This window comes from Choloepus didactylus, chromosome 4 (assembly GCF_015220235.1).
Source record: "Choloepus didactylus isolate mChoDid1 chromosome 4, mChoDid1.pri, whole genome shotgun sequence".
NCBI lineage: Eukaryota > Metazoa > Chordata > Mammalia > Pilosa > Megalonychidae > Choloepus > Choloepus didactylus.
Genome location: NC_051310.1, coordinates 129,182,433 through 129,204,135, shown reverse-complemented (window position 1 = coordinate 129,204,135; position 21,703 = coordinate 129,182,433). Strand labels below are relative to the sequence as shown.

General features: G+C 37.1%; 1 protein-coding gene across 1 annotated transcript in view; it reads right to left on the bottom strand.

The window, feature by feature from the left end:
• DMXL2 (Dmx like 2) overlaps nucleotides 1-21,703 on the bottom strand; it is a 251,856-nt gene that overhangs the window by 122,857 nt on the left and 107,296 nt on the right. The window contains 4 exon segments of the mRNA XM_037833974.1: nucleotides 10,688-10,809; nucleotides 11,144-11,840; nucleotides 12,494-12,765; nucleotides 13,242-13,481. Of these exon segments, the coding sequence (XP_037689902.1) occupies nucleotides 10,688-10,809; nucleotides 11,144-11,840; nucleotides 12,494-12,765; nucleotides 13,242-13,481 (1,331 nt within the window).

Here is a 21,703-nt window from a genome sequence, read left to right as displayed (position 1 = left end):
AAATGAACAAACTGAAGAGACACTCATGAAAAAGATACCATTTTCAATAGCAACAAAAAAAAAATGAAGTACCTAGGAATAAACTTAACCAAAGATGTAAAAGACCTATACAAAGAAAACTACATAACTCTAATAAAAGAAATAGAAGGGGACCTTAAAAGATGGAAAAATATTCCATGTTCATGGATAGGAAGACTAAATGTCATTAAGATGTCAATTCTACCCAAACTCATCTACAGATTCAATGCAATCCCAATCAAAATTCCAACAACCTACTTTGCAGACTTGGAAAAGCTAGTTATCAAATTTATTTGGAAAGGGAAGATGCCTCGAATTGCTAAAGACACTCTAAAAAAGAAAAACAAAGTGGGAGGACTTACACTGCCTGACTTTGAAGCTTACTATAAAGCCACAGTTGCCAAAACAGCATGGTACTGGCACAAAGATAGACATATAGATCAATGGAATCGAATTGAGAATTCAGAGATAGACCCTCAGATCTATGGCCGACTGATCTTTGATAAGGCCCCCAAAGTCACTGAACTGAGTCATAATGGTCTTTTCAACAAATGGGGCTGGGAGAGTTGGATATCCATATCCAAAAGAATGAAAGAGGACCCCTACCTCACCCCTTACACAAAAATTAACTCAAAATGGACCAAAGATCTCAATATAAAAGAAAGTACCATAAAACTCCTAGAAGATAATGTAGGAAAACATCTTCAAGACCTTGTATTAGGCGGCCACTTCCTAGACTTTACACCCAAAGCACAAGCAACAAAAGAGAAAATAGATAAATGGGAACTCCTCAAGCTTAGAAGTTTCTGCACCTCAAAGGAATTTCTCAAAAAGGTAAAGAGGCAGCCAACTCAATGGGAAAAAATTTTTGGAAACCATGTATATGACAAAAGACTGATATCTTGCATATATAAAGAAATCCTATGACTCAATGACAATAGTACAGACAGCCCAATTATAAAATGGGCAAAAGATATGAAAAGACAGTTCTCTGAAGAGTAAATACAAATGGCCAAGAAACACATGAAAAAATGTTCAGCTTCACTAGCTATTAGAGAGATGCAAATTAAAACCACAATGAGATACCATCTAACACCGGTTAGAATGGCTGCCATTAAACAAACAGGAAACTACAAATGCTGGAGGGGATGTGGAGAAATTGGAACTCGTATTCATTGTTGGTGGGACTGTATAATGGTTCAGCCACTCTGGAAGTCAGTCTGGCAGTTTCTTAGAAAACTAGATATAGAGTTACCATTCGATCCAGCGATTGCACTTCTCGGTATATACCCGGAAGTTCGGAAAGCAGTGACACGAACAGGTATCTGCACGCCAATGTTCATAGCAGCATTATTCACAATTGCCAAGAGATGGAAACAACCCAAATGTCCTTCAACAGATGAGTGGATAAATAAAATGTGGTATATACACACGATGGAATACTACGCGGCAGTAAGAAGGAACGATCTCGTGAAACATATGACAACATGGATGAACTTTGAAGACATAATGCTGAGCAAAATAAGCCAGGCACAAAAAGAGAAACATTATATGCTACCACTAATGTGAACTTTGAAAAATGTAAAACAAATGGTTTATAATGTAGAATGTAGGGGAACTAGCAATAGAGAGCAATTAAGGAAGGGGAACAGTAATCCAAGAAGAACAGATATGCTATTTAACGTTCTGGGGATGCCCAGGAATGACTATGGTCTGTTAATTTCTGATGGATAGAGTAGGAGCAAGTTCACAGAAATGTTGCTATATTAGGTAACTTTCTTGGGGTAAAGTAGGAACATGTTGGAAGTTAAGCAGTTATCTTAGGTTAGTTGTCTTTTTCTTACTCCCTTGTTATGGTCCCTTTGAAATGTTCTTTTATTGTATGTTTGTTTTCTTTTTAACCTTTTTTTCATACAGTTGATTTAAAAAAGAAGGGAAACTTAAAAAAAAAAAAAAGAAAAACAAGGGAAAAAAAAAGATGTAGTGCCCCCCTTGAGGAGCCTGTGGAGAATGCAGGGGTATTCGCCTACCCCACCTCCATGGTTGCTAACATGACCACAGACATAGGGGACTGGTGGTTTGATGGGTTGAGCCCTCTACCATAAGTTTTACCCTTGGGAAGACCGTTGCTGCAAAGGAGAGGCTAGGCCTCCCTATGGTTGTGCCTAAGAGCCTCCTCCAGAATGCCTCTTTGTTGCTCAGATGTGGCCCTCTCTCTCTGGCTAAGCCAACTTGAAAGGTGAAATCACTGCCCTCCTCCCTACATGGGATCAGACACCCAGGGGAGTGAATCTCCCTGGCAACGTGGAATAGGACTCCCGGGGAGGAATGTAGACCTGGCATCGTGGGACGGAGAACATCTTCTTGACCAAAAGGGGGATGTGAAAGGAAATGAAATAAGCTTCAGTGGCACAGAGATTCCAAAAGGAGCCGAGAGGTCACTCTGGTGGGCACTCTTACGCACACTTTCGACAACCCTTTTTAGGTTCTAAAGAATTGGGGTAGCTGGTGGTGGATACCTGAAACTATCAAACTACAACCCAGAACCCATGAATCTCGAAGACAGTTGTATAAAAATGTAGCTTATGAGGGGTGACAGTGGGATTGGGAAAGCCATAAGGACCACACTCCTTTGTCTAGTTTATGGATGGATGAGTAGAAAAATAGGGGAAGGAAACAAACAAAGGTACCCAGTGTTCTTTTTTACTTCAATTGCTCTTTTTCACTCTAATTATTATTCTTGTTATTTTTGTGTGTGTGCTAATGAAGGTGCCAGGGATTGATTTAGGTGATGAATGTACAACTATGTAATGGTACTGTAAACAATCGAAAGTACGATTTGTTTTGTATGACTGCGTGGTATGTGAATATATCTCAATAAAATGAAGATAAAAAAACATAGAATAAATAGTGTTACTGAAATGTTAGTGAAACAGCACAACTGTACATGGTAGGAGCAGACTTTGGAGTACCTTATAAGAGAGCAATTTGATAATGTATACTAAGAATCTTAAAAATCGCTATACTCTCTGACGTGGCAATTCCACATGTGGAAATAAGTTGAACTACAGGAAAAAAAATTATGTACCAAGATATTCACTGCAGTATTTTTTATAATACCCCCAAATTTTAGATGACCCAGTCCTACAGAAGGTTTGAAACAGAATGATCATACACTAGACAACAGAAATGATGTTTATGCAAGGATTTTTAGTAACACGAATGTACTTTATGTATTAGGTGAAATAAGTGGATATAACATTTTTTCAATATTTATAATTGTATGGTTTTACTTAAAATATTAAGAAAAAAAAAAGAGAGTCTAGAGGCTCAAGAGACTGGAATTTCTTCTTTGTGCAGATGCAAATAGAACTGAGGTGGGGAAAAAAACTCAGCATTTAATAAAACCAATGTGGCTTCTCAAGGATCACCCTTCTCAAGGGCCACACAAAGGATAGAAAGAAGAACATAAACAAACAGGAATATAAGTGGGTGGTAGAGCTCTGTAAAGAGAGACAGGAAAATTAAGGCCCAAATTTAACTGAGGCAAACTTCCACTTCTGCCCATTAAAGAGTGTATCTTCCCACTATAAACAAGAAAACTAGACAAAATAGCTGAAACATCTATTTTCAGACATCAGACAAGGTACTACACAGGAATATGATCTCTGAGGGGAAAAAAAAAACAAAAACAGAAGAGATTTGCCCTATTTTCTCTTTAGTGTTCTGTCTGGAGGAAATTTCTGAACCATGGTACCATGGCATAGGGAAAGGAAAACTAAGCAGAGCCTAAATGTCTTGCTGAATTGAACAGACAGACAGAGGAGCTCCAGAAGGCTGAAGTTCCCTTATTTTGCAGGGAAAGAGCTCCAGAATTCTGCATAAATGGTCTACCTGAGTCTTTAGCTGAATGCATCTCTGGGCATGGGAAGAGTAAAACTTGAGGAGGCCAGGCAAAGAACAACTGCAGGGGACTATAAGCTGAATAATACCCAGTATGGATTCACACAGTACTGCGATTCATTCCAACTCCCAGATAGTCAAGCTTTAGTAATAAGGCTAAAGTAATCCTAGAGCAAAGACTAAATCCACTCTGGCTCTGAGAGGTGAACAACAAACCTTTGATTGAAAGAATACAGAAGGGAACTCTTGGGGTTTAACAGAAAGTTCCTGTATTTCCATTGTAAGGATGGTTACACAGATGCATAAATTCATAAAAACTCAAGAAATTATACTTCTAACGGATATATTTTACAGTGTATAAATTAATTCTCAAGAGAGCTTACCTTTTAAATGCCTCAAAAGGATCAAGCTGATCGAAAGTAACTTAACTGCCTGATAAAAGAAGCCTTCATATTCTTTTAGGAAGACAACAAAAACAGAACACTCCACAAAATAACATTCATGATTTCAGGCATCCAGTAAGAAGTTACTAGACATGCAAAAAAGGCAGGAAAATGTGACCCATAAAAGAAAATTCACTGAACAGAAACAGATCCAGTAAAGACAGAGATGATGGAATAAACAGACAAGGACTTTAAAACAATTATAAATATCTTAAACATTTGAAAACAAACAAACATAATGAGGAAAGAAATGTAAGGCATCAAAAAGGACCAAACAGAACTTCCAGATATGAAAAATAATATAGATGAAATGGAAAATCCACTGAATGGACTTGACAACAGATTAGAAAATGCCAGTGAAAATATCAGTAAATTTGAAGACAATATCAGTCAAACCTATGTGTAACTGGCATCCTGGAGGAGGGAGGGGATGCAAAAGTATCTATAAAACGATAGCCAAAATAATATAAATTTAAAAAAAAGAAAAAATAATAATACAAATTAAAAAACAAAAACAAGAAAAAACAGCCAAAATTTTTCCAAATTTGATGAAAATTATAAACACACATATCCATGAACTCCAAGAAGAATGAACACAAACAAAATCAGACAAAGGCACATCATAATAATCAAATTGCTGAAAACTAGCCATGAAGATAAAATATTTAAAATATCCTAAGGAAAAAGGCACATTACTTAACGCAAAACAAACATAAAAATGATCACAGATTTCTCCTCAGAAACAATATCAGCCAGGACCCAATGAAATGACATCTTTAAAGTACTAAAAGGAAAAGAAATAAAACAAAACTTGTCAACCCAGAATTCTATAACCAACAAAAATCTTTCAAAAATTGAATGTAAAACACTTTTTCAGACAAACAAGTTGAGAGAATTAATCACTAGCATATCTGCACTACAAGAAATGTAAGAAAAAGTTCTGTCTGGAGACAAACTACACACTGCAATGAAGAACTATGAAAAACTTAAGTATGTGGGTAAACATAAAAGAATGTTTTCTTTTTTTTAATTTCTTAAAAAATGATTGAGACTTCTGCTTCCAGGAAAATGGAGTAGATATACTTTTCCCTATTCCTCCCACTAAGTAAAACTAAAAACCCTGGACATTTTACAAAAATCTGAAAGGTGAAAAGAGGGCAGACGAGCTAGAGACCTTGAAACTCAAAGAACAACACAGTACTCGGGCAAGATGATGGCATAGAGAGGAGTGGAAGCTAAGTAGTCCCCCTGGAACAACTACAAAAAACCAGAAACAACTAGTAAATAATCCAGAATAACTGCGGTGGGACAAACGAGACCATCCACTCATCATACACCAACCTGAATTGGGAGGAATGCCCGAGAACACAGCATAAAATCTGTAAGCAAAACCTGCGGAACCAAATCGTGAGACCCCCTCCCCCATAGCCCGAGCTGCAAAGCCTCATGGTGCCAGAGAGAAGCTCTCTCCCAGCAAGCAAATACAGCTCAGCTGAGCTCCAACTGGGGTTTTAAGTAGTGAGTGTGAACTGCTCACTACAGGAACGCATCCCCAAAAAACAGAGACTTTGGGTGACAACTGACCTGGGAGAGCCAGAGAGTCGCCTTGGACTGGGTCTGAAGGGGACTATCTGTTTCTTTTTTGGCTCAGTGGAGAAAGCCCCAGTCATATTCAGTTTCCAGGGCTGTGACTCTGGGAAGGGTGGAGACAGCACAAGCAGAGAGAGAGAGACCATTGAAATGCTAATGACCTCCACCTGAGGGGTCTGTCTTCTCTAGGAGGAAAGGGGTGGGGCCCTTTCCATTCAGAACCAGACCCCAGAGCCTGGGGGAACACGGCCATACCTCCTCACACCAGGCAAGATTTATAGGCTAACAGGCATCACCTGCTGGGGAGAAAAGCACAGTGACCGGAGGCATCAAAGGGTGGAGCAATTTTCTAAGACACACGCTCAGGGAAACCAGATACTGAATATTTCTTCCCTCTGGGACCCGAGCCTGTTCTGGTCTGGGAAAACCTGATTTGGATAACCAAGGAAACCATGCCTAGACAACAGAAAATTACAAACTACACTAAGAAAAACAAAGTTATGGCCCAGTCAAAGGAACAAACGTACACTTCAACTGAGATACAGGAATTTAAACAACTAATGCTAAATCAATTCAAAAAGTTTAGAGAAGATATTGCAAAAGAGATAGAGGCTGTAAAGGAAGCACTGGGCATGTACATGGCAGAAATCAAAAGTTCAAAAAAACAACTAGTAGAATCTATGGAAATGAAAGGCACAACACAAGAGATGAAAGACACAATGGAAACATACAACAGCAGATCTCAAGAGGCAGAAGAAAACACTCAGGAACTGGAGAACAAAACACCTGAAAGCCTACACGCAAAGGAGCAGATGGAGAAAAAAATGAAAAAATATGAGCAACGTCTCCGGGAACTCAACAATGAAACAAAGTACAATAATGTATGTATCATTGGTGTCCCAGAAGGAGAAGAGAAGGGAAAGGGGGCAGAAGTAATAATAGAAGAAATAATTAATGAAAATTTCCCATCTCTTATGAAAGACACTACAGATCCAAGAAGCGCAGCGTACTCCAAACAGAAGAGATATGAATAGGCCTACACCAAGACACTTAATAATCAGATTATCAAATGTCAAAGACAAAGAGAGAATCCTGAAAGCAGCAAGAGAAAAGCGATCCATTACATACAAAGGAAGCTTAATAAGACTATGTGCGGATCTCTCAGCAGAAACCATGGAGGCAAGAAGGAAGTGGTGTGATATACTTAAGATACTGAAAGAGAAAAATCACCAACCAAGAATCCTGTATCCATCAAAGCTGTCCTTCAAATATGAGGGAGAGCTCAAAATAGTTTCTGGCAAACAGACAATGAGAGACTTTGTGAACAAGTCACCTGTCCTACAGGAAATACTAAAGGGAGCACTACAGGGTGATAGAAGACAGGAGTGCGTGGTTTGGAACACAATTTTGGGAGATGGTAGCACAACAATGTAAGTACACTGAACAAAGGTAACTATGAATACGGTTGAGAGAGGAAGGTGGGGAGCATGTGAGACACCACAAGAAAGGAGGAAAGATAACGACTGGGACTGTGTAACTTGGTAAAATCTAGAGTATTCAACAATTGTGATAAAATGTACAAATATGTTCTTTTACGAGGGAGAACAAGCAAATGTCAACCTTGCAAGGTGTTAAAAATGGGGAGGCATTGGGGGAGGGATGCAATCAGCATAAACTAGAGACTGTAACTAATAGAATCATTGTATTATGCTTCCTTTAATGTAACAAAGGTGATATACCAAGGTGAATGCAGATAAGAGGGGGGATAGGGGAGGCACGTTAGACACTTGACATTGGTGGTATTGTCTGATTCTTTATTCTACTTTGATTTAAGGTTATTTTTCCTTTTGTTGCTTCCTAGCTGTCATTTTTTTTTTTTTCCTCTTTCTTTTGCCTCTCTACCTTCTTTGACTCTCCCTCCTGCCTTGTGGAAGAAATGTAGATGCTCTTATATAGATAGTGGTGAAGGTGGTGAACACATAAATGTATGACCATGCAGAAAACCATCGATTATTTACTTGGGATGGAATGTATGGTGAGTGAACAAAACCATATTAAAAAAAAATGGGTTGATGACAAAACCTCGAGGGCAATATACTGAGTGAAATAAGCCAGACACATAAGGACAATTATTGCAGGGTCTCACTGATAGGAACTAATTATAATATGTAAACTCATAGACATGAAATATAAGATACCAAGATATAGGACGAGGCTTAAGAATGGGGAGTGGTTGCTTAGTATGAGCAGAATGTTCAATTAGGATGAACTTAAATGTGTGGAAATGAACAGGGGTGTTGGTAGCAAGATGTGAGAATAACTAACAGCGCCGAATGGTGTGTGAATGAGGTGGAAAGGGGAAGCTCAGAGTCATATATGTCACCAGAAGGAAAGTTGGAGGTCAAAAGATGGGAATGTATAAAACTGAATCCTATGGTGGGCAATGTCCATGATCAACTGTACAAATACTAGAAATCACTTCCATGAACCAGAAAAAATGTATGCAATACAATTAGAAGTTAATAATAGAGGGGCATATAGGGAAGAACTATATACCTATTACAAACTATATACTACAGTTAGCAGTATTTCAACATTTTTTCATAAACAGTAACAAATGTACTTTATCAATACTACGAGTCAATAATTGAGGGGGGTTGGTTAGGGATAGGGGAGGATTAGAGTTTCCTTTTCTTTTTTTCTTTTTTCATCTTTCACTTTATTTCTTGTCTGGAGTAATGAAAAGTTTCTAAAAATTGAACAAAAATTAAGTGTGATGGATGCATAGCTGTATGAGGGTACCCAGGGGCAAGTGATTGTACACTTTGGATCTTTGGATAATTGTATGGTATCTGAACAATCCCAATAAAAATTTAAAAAAAATAAAAAATAAAAAATAATAAAATAAATTTAAAAAAATAAATAAATAAATAAAAAGAACAACACAGTAGTGAGTTGCTGGGTTTTCTTTTTGCCTCATACTTCCTAGACTTGGAGCTGAAGAAGCCACCAACCTGGAAATACCAATGGGTGCACACCAAAAAAAAAAAAAAAAAAAAAAAGCCCCAACAAAAGCCTACTCTCACTAGGCAAAAAACCAGGAAAGGAGCAGCCTGGCATAGCAGAAAACTTGACAATAACCATTTACTCCAGCTATAAAAGAACAGAAAAAATTGTAGCCCCACCTCCCAAAAGCAAAGGCCAAGGTGGGCCTAGACTTCCACCCTCATATGGCTGTAAGGAGGTGCACCAACACTCCCACTGGGGCGATGTCAGAGAAGGCCAAGTAGGATGCTGTTACTTTCCTCCTCATTGGCTGGTAACATTGTCAGTGGAAACCACATGGGGCGCCTGGACTTCCATCCAGACCCAGCAGTAAAGGCAGAGAGGAAGTAGATTTGGTCTGAAGAAAAAATGTTTGGGGGCTAAAAGATAGCATATCTGAGGTGTTCTGGGTAAGAAATATTAGACTTGTTCTAAAGAGAACTAGGACAAACAAGTAGAATTTACAGCATACAAATTTAATTTCAATAATCGCCAGAGTAATTTGAAGAAAGAATGAGAGCATTTAGAGAAGTTGAGTTTCCCTCATCGGAGACTAGATGACAAATTGGCAAGAAAGCAGTACAGGGGAATAAAGCATCAGATGGCTGGTTACACAAGATGAACTTTAAAATAACTTCCAACTCAATAATTCTATGATGCTACTTTTTCAGACTTTCTCTAAGCCTACCTTTTTTTTTTTTTTTTTCACTGTCTCTGGAACAAGTCTCATACTTATCCTTTCCTGCATCCACACTTTCTTTCAGGCCATTCACTCACTCAGGCAGAGCTGACTTCTTTGTCTTTCTAAATCATACTCATCCATCAAGAACTAACCCAAACACCCTCACAATAAAGACATCTATGACTAACCTAATCTAATCTCTTTCTCTCCTCTGAATTATCACACACTTCTTGTGACATCTTTTTGGCAGTTAATTACATACCTTCCTCAGACACCTCTTCTTCTGTCTCAAACTGCTATTTAATATTTTATTAATAATTTCTCTCCTCAACTAAATTTAAAGCTCCTTAAAGGCAGAAACTGAAACTTATACTTTATATCCACTATATCATTATCTAAGGGCACACAGTAGACACTCAAAAATATTCTTTGGTTTTCAATGTTGGAAACTTTTTGATACAAATAGTTGTTTTATAGAGAGTCATGTTTTAAACATGCAAATGGAAAATTCACTGTTCAAATCTGAACATTAACTAATATACAGACTTCTAGTTCATAAAAAGAACTGCCAGAATGAGATGCTGTCACTCACTGACAGCACATTTTAACCACAGCTCTTTTTAAAATGGTGAATCAACCTCTGAATAGTTCAAATTTTCCAACCTAAACATCGCTTGGCAAAGCTGCCTTAAAATAATTTATGAACAAAATAAGATTAAGAGAATCAAACAAGAGAGTGAAAAATGTCAAGAATCATGATATTTTGGAAAAAAGAATATTTCTTTCTTTATATGTAAAAGCTAGTAATGTGTGATGTGTACATGGACTGCATTTTTTATTTGTATACCTTGGAAGGTAAATAAAGAAAAAGTAAATTTGTCATATGCATGTCATTTAGAGCCCAGAATGCATGCTCACTCCCTAAACATCAACTGATAAAGGTCCTACTCCAACATAAAGGAGAATTCTTAAAGTCTGTATTTAATAAAGATCAGTAAATACTTACTGAAGATTCTGGATCTGACAGTTCATCCAATAATTTTCTTGCATCTACCACGGCTTGATAGAGTCTCAGATTTTTGCCATCAGCAGCAACAAAACAAGCACTTGCAGAATTGCAATAGGTGCCTGAGAAAGTAAAATAAAGGTTTTGCATTATAATGTGTAGTTTATTTTTATTATTGGCTCAAGTATGAAAAATATTCATACTTTTCTTTTTAGGCATAACCATGGTTCAGAATCATAATTAAAACATACAATTAATGTATATTAAATTTACAAAAAATATATTACAAGAGGGAAAGAATTAAAAACAAACTTCTAAAAATTCTAAAAATAAGTCCGATGCCTGAATTCTGAATACTTATTAAAAACCCTCTTAATAATGACAAATAAAAACCATTTTATGTATAATATTAGTTAAAAAGTTTTCATTAATTTCACAATTAAAATGAACACTTACCAAGACAATAGCTGGGAATAAGAGTTGGAAGCCAAGCCACATTAGAGAAAGCTGAGGTGTGTAAAGAATTAATTCGAGCCAATTCTGATACTCCTCCAGTGTATGACAAAGGTCCTATTGGGTCTACACGCCACAGAATAAGTTCACTGTAGATTGCATTTGGGTCATGAAACGTACGTGTTGCAGCATTTCTAAGAGACTGTTTCGAAGAACCTTTTATGTATTTTACAGGATCCATTAATCTACTTAATTTATTGTCTGAGTCCCACTGACAACCTGATTCAGGAGTCAACAGAGCATTATGATGAGATGATGTCAATAACAGAGGTAAAACTGAATGACATGCCAAATCATTGAGGTGAAAGCGATGACCACAATATCTAAATTTGTGAGATACAGTTAGAACAGTGGTAAAAGCAGATTTATCAGCAAAAGTTACTGCCCACTGATTTAAAGAACCATCTATGTGTTTAGACACCATCATTACTGTAGGAGCTAAAATGTTCATATTTGTACTGTGTAATCTAGAATGTGGCTGTGATCCATAAGGACTGCCTACAGCCATCATCTCTTGGTGTAATGGAGAGTAGTGACAATCTTTTGAAGTATTTATACAGGCATACATCATGATATTTTTACTAAGAGAGCTTGCATCACCAGAGGGAAATGCAACAGGAATCCGAGACGAAAAAGAAACCTGAAAAACACATAATTATATGATTCAGTATAAATTGTTTGCCTCCTCTCAAAAACAGCCTCTCAAATAATTTCTATTTTCAAAATGCCAAATGTAAGCTTCCTAGCAAAAAATACCATTTTCAATCCCTTCATGGTCTAATACCTTTCATTTATTTATTTAATATCATATCCCTAATCATGGCCTAGCAGAAGACTGAAGGAAAAAAAGTTTTAAGTGCCTTGTTTGTATATCAAGTTGATAAAACCACAGACCCAGAAAGAAATAAAACTGAGACGGATAACAGATGAAGGCAGCTTAAGTTAGGTGATAAAACCAAGGGAAGGCAGGGGCATCTTAAGTCACATTTTTAGGGAGCCTTCTTAATTTTATTCAAAAAAACTTGAAAATGAGAAAAATTAGCACACACATACTCAAATATTCAGTATTGCATTTCAAAGTCAAATTCATTTACTTTGAATTAACCAGCTTAGTAAAATATATAGTCATTGACCTCCTCTGTCATCAAGAACAAGTATTTTTTCTCAGTTGTTTAACAAAAACAAAATACTTCAGTAATTCTAAAAACCTGCTAAATCCACACATATTAACATATCTTTTTTGTTGTTGTTGTTGTTAAGAAATGTAATAAGTGCTTCATCAGTAAAATATACCTGGACTTGTCTAAATATTCCAGGATTATATTCATCCAAATACTTTATGTGCCACACTAGAAAGGTACCATCTATAGGGTGTATTGTAAAAAGCATGTCAGGATTCTTATTCCATTCAGTTAGAAGCATTTCAATCTTCCGATCAAGCAGGACTGTAGGCAGTGGCATTGGTATACTAGGTCGCGGGTAGGTTCTAGGACTTCCCTCTCTTTCTCCATCTTCATGTTCAGATGATCCTGTGCCAGCCTCAGATTCTCTATCCAGGGATAATTCTGAACCAGAAAATAAATTTATCAGTATATACATTATTAGTACTACAAAAATTCATTTAAATACTAGACTATAAATAAATGGCATACTATCTTTAGAAACAATAAGTCTTTTTTCCACTTTATGGTCAGGAAAAAAAACAAGGAAGGAAACTATTTTCTAATCTGAGTTGAAAATTATTATATTTCTTAGTTATAGGTAAATGAAAATTGCATTTACACTATCACTGTTATTACCGTTAGCAAAACCTATTCCTCTAGAAAGGATATGATTTCCATTGGGACACTTTATTCAAAAGCAATATGTTTTAACAAAGCATGTTAGATGATGTTCCTACCTCAGGGCCTGATCCATGGCAAACAGTCAATAAATATTTATGGAATGAATGATAGAGTAAAAAAGGAGGGAGAGTAGGAAGGAAGGACTCCCCAAAAAAGTTAACTTTAAAGAAAGAAAAACCTGAACACAGGATACCAACCATGATCTAGTTTCATATGTAAACCCCTCTCTCTTTCCTCCTGTGAATGTTCCTCATCCTCTTTGTCCACATCATCGCTTTCATGATCTACCTGCTTTTCAGAAAGTTTTCGTAATTGATGCATAAATATTTCAGCAGATGATGTAAAATGAAATTCCTTGTTGTTTAACCAGTGAACTACAAAGCCCCCATTTCCATCATCCACATTAAATGCAGTGCCAGTTAAGACATTTGGAATATCTGTGGAAACAAAAAAGAGGAATATGAATTTTAATTTCCTTAAAAATATTTTATATACTTATAATAACTAATTCTATACTGACACAGTAAGAGTGCTAAACAAGGCAACATAATTCTAGCAGGATTTGTAAAAACTTTAATTGAACTTAATGGTAAATATAAATAATAAGAACTAATGGCACAAGACTTGTATGAAATTAAATTACTAATTCAAAAACCATATACACCAAATGCGATGCATGAGTCTTTACGGAATCCTAATTTGGGGGGAAGAGGAGACAGAAAGAAAGATAAAGCAACTATAAAAGACATTTTTGAGATATCTGGAGAGATTTAAATATGGACTGAATATTAGATATTATGGAATCACTTCTAATTTTCTTAGGTATGATAATGATATTGTGATTATTCAGAGAATTTCCTTTTTCTTGGGAAATACTTGTGGAAGTTTGAAGTATATATGATGTCTGACAGTAACCTTGAAAAGATTAAGAAAATATTTATATATGTATATGTATACAGAGAGATTGTTGAATCTAAGTGGAGGCTATGAGAATAATCATAGTACTATTTTTCCAACTTTTCTAAATGTTTGAAACTTTCCTAAATAAAAAGACTGGGGGAAAATAATGCCAAGAAGGCAGGCAGGCAAGCAGACAAGTAGGTAGGCAAACTTCTAAATATAGCAGAATTTCTCCATTTGGGGTAACTGAAATTGAAGCTTTAGATTAGTTCATGTAAAACAGTATAATACAAAAAAAAAGTCACCTCATTATATTCTATATCATAAATAATTCATTCAAAGTAAAGAAAGAAAAAAACATTGTTTTCTGTAAAAAGAAGTGGCAGTCTGAAAATAAAATGCACATGATATTCTAGCAGTGCTGTATTTAATAAATATCAATGTTAAATAAAGCCCTAAATTGTTTCTTTCCAAATCCTGGATGACAGTCCTGGTTTTATGATAAAAATAAAACAAATTCTTTGATGAGAAAGAGCCAGACAACAGCAGTCAACATTACCTTACAAGAGAATTCATGAGACATATGCTCATATGCTTTTTTTTAATATTCATTTTATTGAGATATAGTCACATACCACGCAGTCATACAAAACAAATCGTACATTCGACTGTTCACAGTACCATTACATAGTTGTACATTCATCACCAAAATCAATCCCTGACACCTTCATTAGCACACACACAAAAATAACAAGAATAATAATTAAAGTGAAAAAGAGCAATTAAAGTAAAAAAAGAACACTGTGTGCCTTTGTCTGTTTCTTTGTTTGTTTCCTTCCCCTATTTTTCTACTCATCCATCCATTAACTAGACAAAGGGGAGTGTGGTCCTTATGGCTTTCCCAATCCCATTGTCACCCCTCATAAGCTACATTTTTATACAATTGTCTTCAAAATTCATGGGTTCTGGGTTGTAGTTTGATAGTTTCAGGTATCTACCACCAGCCACTCCAATTCATTAGAACCTAAACAGGGTTGTCTCTATTGTGCGTAAGAGTGCCCACCAGAGTGACCTCTTGGCTCCTTTTGGAATCTCTCTGCCACTGAAGCTTATTTCATTTCCTTTCACATCCCACTTTTGGTCAAGGAGATGTTCTCCATCCCACAATGCCAGGTCTACATTCCTCCCTGGGAGTCATATTCCACGTTGCCCTGGGAGTCATATTCCACGTTGCCAGGGAGATTCACTCCCCTGGGTGTCCGATCCCACATAGGGGGGAGGGCAGTGATTTCACCTGCCGAGTTGGCTTAGCTAGAGAGAGAGGGCCACATCTGAGCAACAAAGAGGCATTCGGGAGGAGGTTCTTAGGCACAATTATAGGGAGGCCTAGCCTCTCCTTTGCAGCAACAGTCTTCCCAATGGCAAATCCTGAGGTAGAGGGCTCAACCCATCAAACCACCAGTCCCCTATGTCTGTGGGCATGTTAGCAACCATCGCGGTGGGGCAGGCCAATACCCCTGCATCCTCCACCAGCTCCTCAAAGGGGCTCTGCATATTTTTTTTCCTTTTTTTTTTTTTTAACTTTCTTTTTTAAATAAACTGTATGAAAAATAAAATAAAAAAAAAATTTTTAAAACACACAATAAAAGAACATTTCAAAGAGACCATAACAAGGGAGTAAGAAAAAGACAACTAACCTAAAATAACTACTTTAATTCCAACATGTTCCTACTCTACCCCAAGAAAGTAACCTAATACAGCAACATTTCTGTGAACTTGTTCCTACTATACCCATCAGAAATTAACAGACCATAGTCAGTCCCGGGCATTCCCAGAACGTTAAATTTACCAATGATAGGTTATCTGTTCTTATTGGATTATTGTTCCCCCTTCCTTAATTGCTCTCTATTGCCAGTTCCCCTACATTCTACATTATAAACCATTTATTTTACATTTTTCAATGTTCACATTAGTGGTAGCATACAATATTTCTCTTTTTGTGCCTGGCTTATTTCGCTCAGCATTATGTCTTCAAGGTTCATCCATGTTCTCATATGTTTCATGACATCGTTCCTTCTTACAGCCGTGTAGTATTCCATCGTGCATATATACCTCATTTTATTTATCCACTCATCTGTTGAAGGACATTTGGGTTGTTTCCATCTCTTGGCAATTGTGAATAATGCTGCTATGAACATTGGCGTGCAGATATCTGTTCGTGTCACTGCTTTCCAACCTTCCGGGTATATACCGAGAAGTGCAATCACTGGATCGAATGGTAACTCTATATCTAGTTTTCTAAGGAACTGCCAGACTGACTTCCAGAGTGGTTGAACCATTATACAGTCCCACCAACAATGAATACGAGTTCCAATTTCTCCACATCCCCTCCAGCATTTGTAGTTTCCTATTTGTTTAATGGCAGCCAGTCTAATTGGTGTGAGATGGTATCTCATTGTAGTCTTAATTTGCATCTCTCTAATAGCTAGTGAAACTGAAAATTTTTTCATGTTTTTCTTGGCCATTTCTATTTCCTCTTCAGAGAAGTGTCTTTTCATATCTTTTCCCCATTTTATAATTGGGCTGTCTGAACTATCGTTATTGAGTTGTAGGATTTCTTTATATACGAAAGATATCAGTCTTTTGTCAAATACATGGTTTCCAAAAATTTTTTCCCATTGAGTTGGCTGCCTCTTTACCTTTTTGAGAAATTCCTTTGAGGTACAGAAACTTCTAAGCTTGAGGAGTTCCCATTTATCTATTTTTTTGTTGTTGTTGCTTGTGCTTTGGGTGTAAAGTCTAGGAAGTGGCCGCCTAATACAAGGTCTTGAAGATGTTTTCCTACATTATCTTCTAGGAGTTTTATGGTACTTTCTTTTATATTGAGATCTTTGGTCCATTCTGAGTTAATTTTTGTATAGGGTGTGAGGTAGGGGTCCTCTTTCATTCTTTTGGATATGGATATCCAACTCTCACAGCCCCATTTGTTGAAAAGACCATTATGACCCAGTTCAGTGACTTGGGGGCCTTATCAAAGATCAGTCGGCCATAGATCTGGGGGTCTATCTCTGAATTCTCAATTCCATTCCATTGATCTATATGTCTATCGTTGTGCCAGTACCATGGTGTTTTGACAACTGTGGCTTTATAGTAAGCTTCAAAGTCAGGGAGTGTAAGTCCTCCCATTTCATTTTTCTTTTTTAGAGTGTCTTTAGCAATTCGAGGCATCTTCCCTTTCCAAATAAATTTGATAACTAGCTTTTCCAAGTCTGCAAAGTAGGTTGTTGGAATTTTGATTGGGATTGCATTGAATCTGTAAATGAGTTTGGGTAGAATTGACATCTTAATGACATTTAGCCTTCCTATCCATGAACATGGAATATTTTTTCCATCTTTTAAGGTCCCCTTCTATTTCTTTTAGTAGAGTTATGTAGTTTTCTTTGTATAGGTCTTTTACATCTTGGTTAAGTTTATTCCTAGGTACTTGATTTTTTTAGTTGCTATTGAAATGGTATCTTTTTCTTGAGTGTCTCTTCAGTTTGTTCATTTCTAGCATATAGAAACATTACTGACTTATATGCATTAATCTTGTATCCCACTACTTTGCTAAATTTATTAGCTCTAGTAGCTGTATTGTTGATTTCTTGGGGTTTTCCAGATATAAGATCATATCATCTGCAAACAATGACAGTTTTACTTCTTCCTTTCTAATTTGGATGCCTTTTATTTCTTTGTCTGGCTGGGTTGACCTGGCTAGCACTTCCAGCACAATGTTGAATAACAGTGGGGATAGCGGGCATCCTTGTCTTGTTTCTGATCTTAGAGGGAAGGCTTTCAGTCTCTCACCATTGAGTACTATGCTGGCTGTGGGTTTTTCATATATGCTCTTTATCATATTGAGGAAATTTCCTTCAATTCCTACCTTTTGAAGTGTTTTTATCAAAAACGGATGTTGGATTTTGTCAAATGATTTTTCAGCATCTATTGAGATGATCATCTGATTTTTCCCTTTTGATTTGTTAATGTGTTGTAATACATTGACTGATTTTCTTATGTTGAACCATCCTTGCATGCCTGGAACGAACCCCACTTGGTCATGGTGCATGATTTTTTTAACGTGTCTTTGGATTCGATTTGCAAGTATTTTGTTGGGGATTTATGCATCTCTATTCATTAGGGAGATTGGCCGGTAGTTTTCCTTTTTTGTAGCACCTTTGCCTGGTTTTGGTATTAGATTGATGTTAGCTTCATAAAATGAGTTAGGTAGTGTTCCACTTTCTTCAATGTTTTGAAAGAGTTTACATAAGATTGGTGTCAGTGCTTTCTGGAAAGTTTGGTAGAATTCCCCTGTGAAGCCATCTGGCCCTGGGCATTTATTTGTGGGAAGATTTTTGATGACTGATTGGATCTCTTTGCTTGTGATCGGTTGGTTGAGGTCTTCTGTTTCTTCTCTGATCAGTCTAGGTTGTTCATATGTTTCCAGGAAATTGTCCATTTCCTCTACATTATCCAGTTTGTCGGCATACAGTTGTTCATAGTATCCTCTTATAATTTTTTTAATTTCTTCAGGATCTGCAGTTATGTCACCTTTCTCAGTCATTATTTTGTTTATATGGATCTTCTCTCTTTTTGATTTTGTCAGTCTAGCTAGGGGCTTGTCAATCTTGTTGATCTTCTCAAAGAACCAACTTTTGGTGTTACTTATCCTCTATTGTTTTTTTGTTCTCTGTATCATTTATTTCTGCTTTAATCCTTGTTATTTTTTTCTTCTACTTGGTTTAGGATTGGTTTGCTGTTCATTTTCTAGCTTCTTCAGTTGATCCATTAGTTCTTTGATTTGGGCTCTTTCCTCCTTTTTAATATATGCGTTTAGTGCTATAAATTTCCCCCTCAGTACCGCTTTTGCTGCATCCCATAGGTTTTGGTATGCTGTGTTCTCATTTTCATTCGTCTCTATATATTTAGCAATTTCTCTTGCCATTTCTTCTTTAACCCACTGATTGTTTAGGAATGTGTTGTTTAACCTCCAGGTATTTGTGAATTTTCTAAGTCTCTGATGGTCATTGACTTCTAATTGTATTCCACTGTGGTCAGAGAATGTGCTTTGAATAATTTCAATCTTTTTAAATTTATGGAGCCTTGTTTTATGTCCCAGCATATTATCTATTCTGGAGAAAGTTCCGTGAGCACTAGAGAAGAATGTGGATCCTGGTGATTTGGGATGTAATGTTCTATATATGTCTGTTAAATCCAATTCATTTATCAGATTGTTTAGGTTTTCAATTTCCTTACTGGTCTTCTGTCTGGATGATCTATCTATAGGAGAGAGTGATGTGTTGAAATCTCCCACAATTATTGTGGAAACATCAACTGCTTCCTTCAGTTTTGCCAGTGTTTCTCTCATGTATTTTGTAGCACCTTGATTGGGGGCATAAACATTTATGATTGTTATTTCTTCTTGATGAATTACCCCTTTTATTAGTATGTAGTGGCCTTCTTTGTCTCTCAAAACATCCCTGCATTTGAAGTCTATTTTATCTGAGATTAATATTGCTACACCTGCTTTCTTTTGGCTGTAGCTGGCATGAAATATTTTTTTCCATCCTTCCACTTTCAATTTCCTTGTGTCCCTGTGTCTAAGATGAGTCTCTTGTATGCAACATATTGATGGTTCATTTTTTTTTATCCATTCTGCGAATCTATATCTTTTAATTGGGGAGTTTAATCCATTTACATTCAACGTTATAACCGTGAAGGCATTTCTTGAATCAGCCATCTTATCCTTTGGTTTATGTTTGTCATATATATTTTTCCCCTCTCTCTATTAATATCCTTTAATGTACCCATACCGAATCTCTTTAGTACTGAATCTTTCTCCAGGTCTCTCTGTCCTTTCTTTGTGTCTCTGTCTGTAGGGCTCCCTTTAGTAGCTGAAGTAGGGCAGGTCTCTTGTTAGCAAATTCTCTCAGCATTAGTTTGTCTGTGAAAAATCTAAGCTCTCCCTCAAATTTGAAGGAGAGCTTTGCTGGATAAAGTATTCTTGGTTGGAAACTTTTCTCACTCAGAATTTTAAATATGTCATGTCACTGCCTTCTTGCTTCCATGGTGGCTGCTGAGTAGTCACTACTTAGTCTTATGCTGTCTCCTTTGTATGTGGTGAATTGCCTTTCTCTTGCTGCTTTCAGAACTTGCTCCTTCTCTTCCATATTTGACAGTGTGATCAGAATATGTCTCGGAGTGGGTTTATTTGGATTTATTCTATTTGGAGTTTGTTGGGCATTTGTGATTTGTGTATTTAGGGTGTTCAGAAGATTCAGGTCGTTTTCCCCAACAATTTCTTTGTGTATTCTTCCTAGACCTTTACCCTTTTCTTCCCCTTCTGGAACACCAATGAGTCTTATATTTGGACGTTTTATATTATCTATCATATCCCTGAGGTCCATTTTGATTTTTTCAATTTTTTTCCCCATTCTTTCTTTTGTGCTTTCATTTTCCATTCTGTCATCTACCAGGTCAGTGATTCGTTGTTTAACTTCCTCTAGTCTTGTACTATGGGTATCCAGAATCTTTTTAATTTGGTCAACAGTTTCTTTAATTTCCATAAGATGATCTATTTTTTTTATTTAGTCTTGCAATGTCTTCTTTATGCTCTTCTAGGGTCTTCTTGATGTCCTTTATATCCTTTGTCATGCTCTTCTTCATGTCCTTTATATCCCCTTCCATGGTCTCGTCGTTCATCTTTAGTTCTTTGATTAGTTGCTTTAGGTACTGTGTCTCCTCTTATCTTTTGATTTGGGTGCTTGGGCTTGGGTTATCCATATCATCTGGTTTTTTCATATGCTTTAAAATTTTCTGTTGTTTTTGGCCTCTTGGCATTTGCTTAACTTGATAGGGTTCTTTTAGGATTTGTAGACCAATTGAAATCTTTATCTCTAATTTGACCAATCTACAGCTTCGTGGAGTATACTTCCTCTCAGTAACCAGCAGGTAGCGTCCATGAGCCACCTGTTCCCCTCAAGCCAGTTCTCCCCTGCTTTGCCTTTGTGGTGAGTGGGGGAGTGAATCTTGTGGGGTCCAATTGGCGTACCAAGCTTGCGTGTGTATATGAGGCATGTATCTGGGCGGTCAGGGAGAGGGGGGGCGGCTCTAAGAATCAAATCTCCCTGTTGTTCTTGGAATTTTAAAGCTGCTGCAATAGTCTAATCTTTCAGTTCAGTCCTGCCACAGCTTGTCTCGGCCACTGACCCACAAGTCCTTGGTATGGCCCCTGAGACTTGCAAGTGGGTCCCTCTTCCAGGCCGTGCACCCCCGGTTGGTCCTCTGTTGAGGGATGACTGTGCTATGTCACAGGTAAGTGCCGTCCCCCCAGGGGGGTTCTGGGCTGCAGGGCTGTGTAGGGAGGCTCCCAGTCTGCTGAGCGGACGCCCCTCTTTTCTTGGGAAGTTATGGTGTTTAGTGAATTTTCTCAGCCACTGGATTATTGCCTTTTGTCTCAGAGCTCTCTTAGTTCTGCTCTTGTCTTGCTCTGCCCAAATTGCAAGTCTTTGAGGCTTTCTGTATTGGGCTTCTTAGAGTACTTGTTTTAGAAAAAGAAAAAAAAAAAGATTAAAAAAAAAAAGGGCCCTCCTTGCAGATCTAATGGGTTATTGAAATGCTAAGAGACAAAGCAATTAGGGCCATTAAGGAAAGGTCCAGGGGGCAGAGAGATCAGTTTTTCTTGGGATTTGCATATGAGCCTCAGGGACTGAACTCTGCCCTT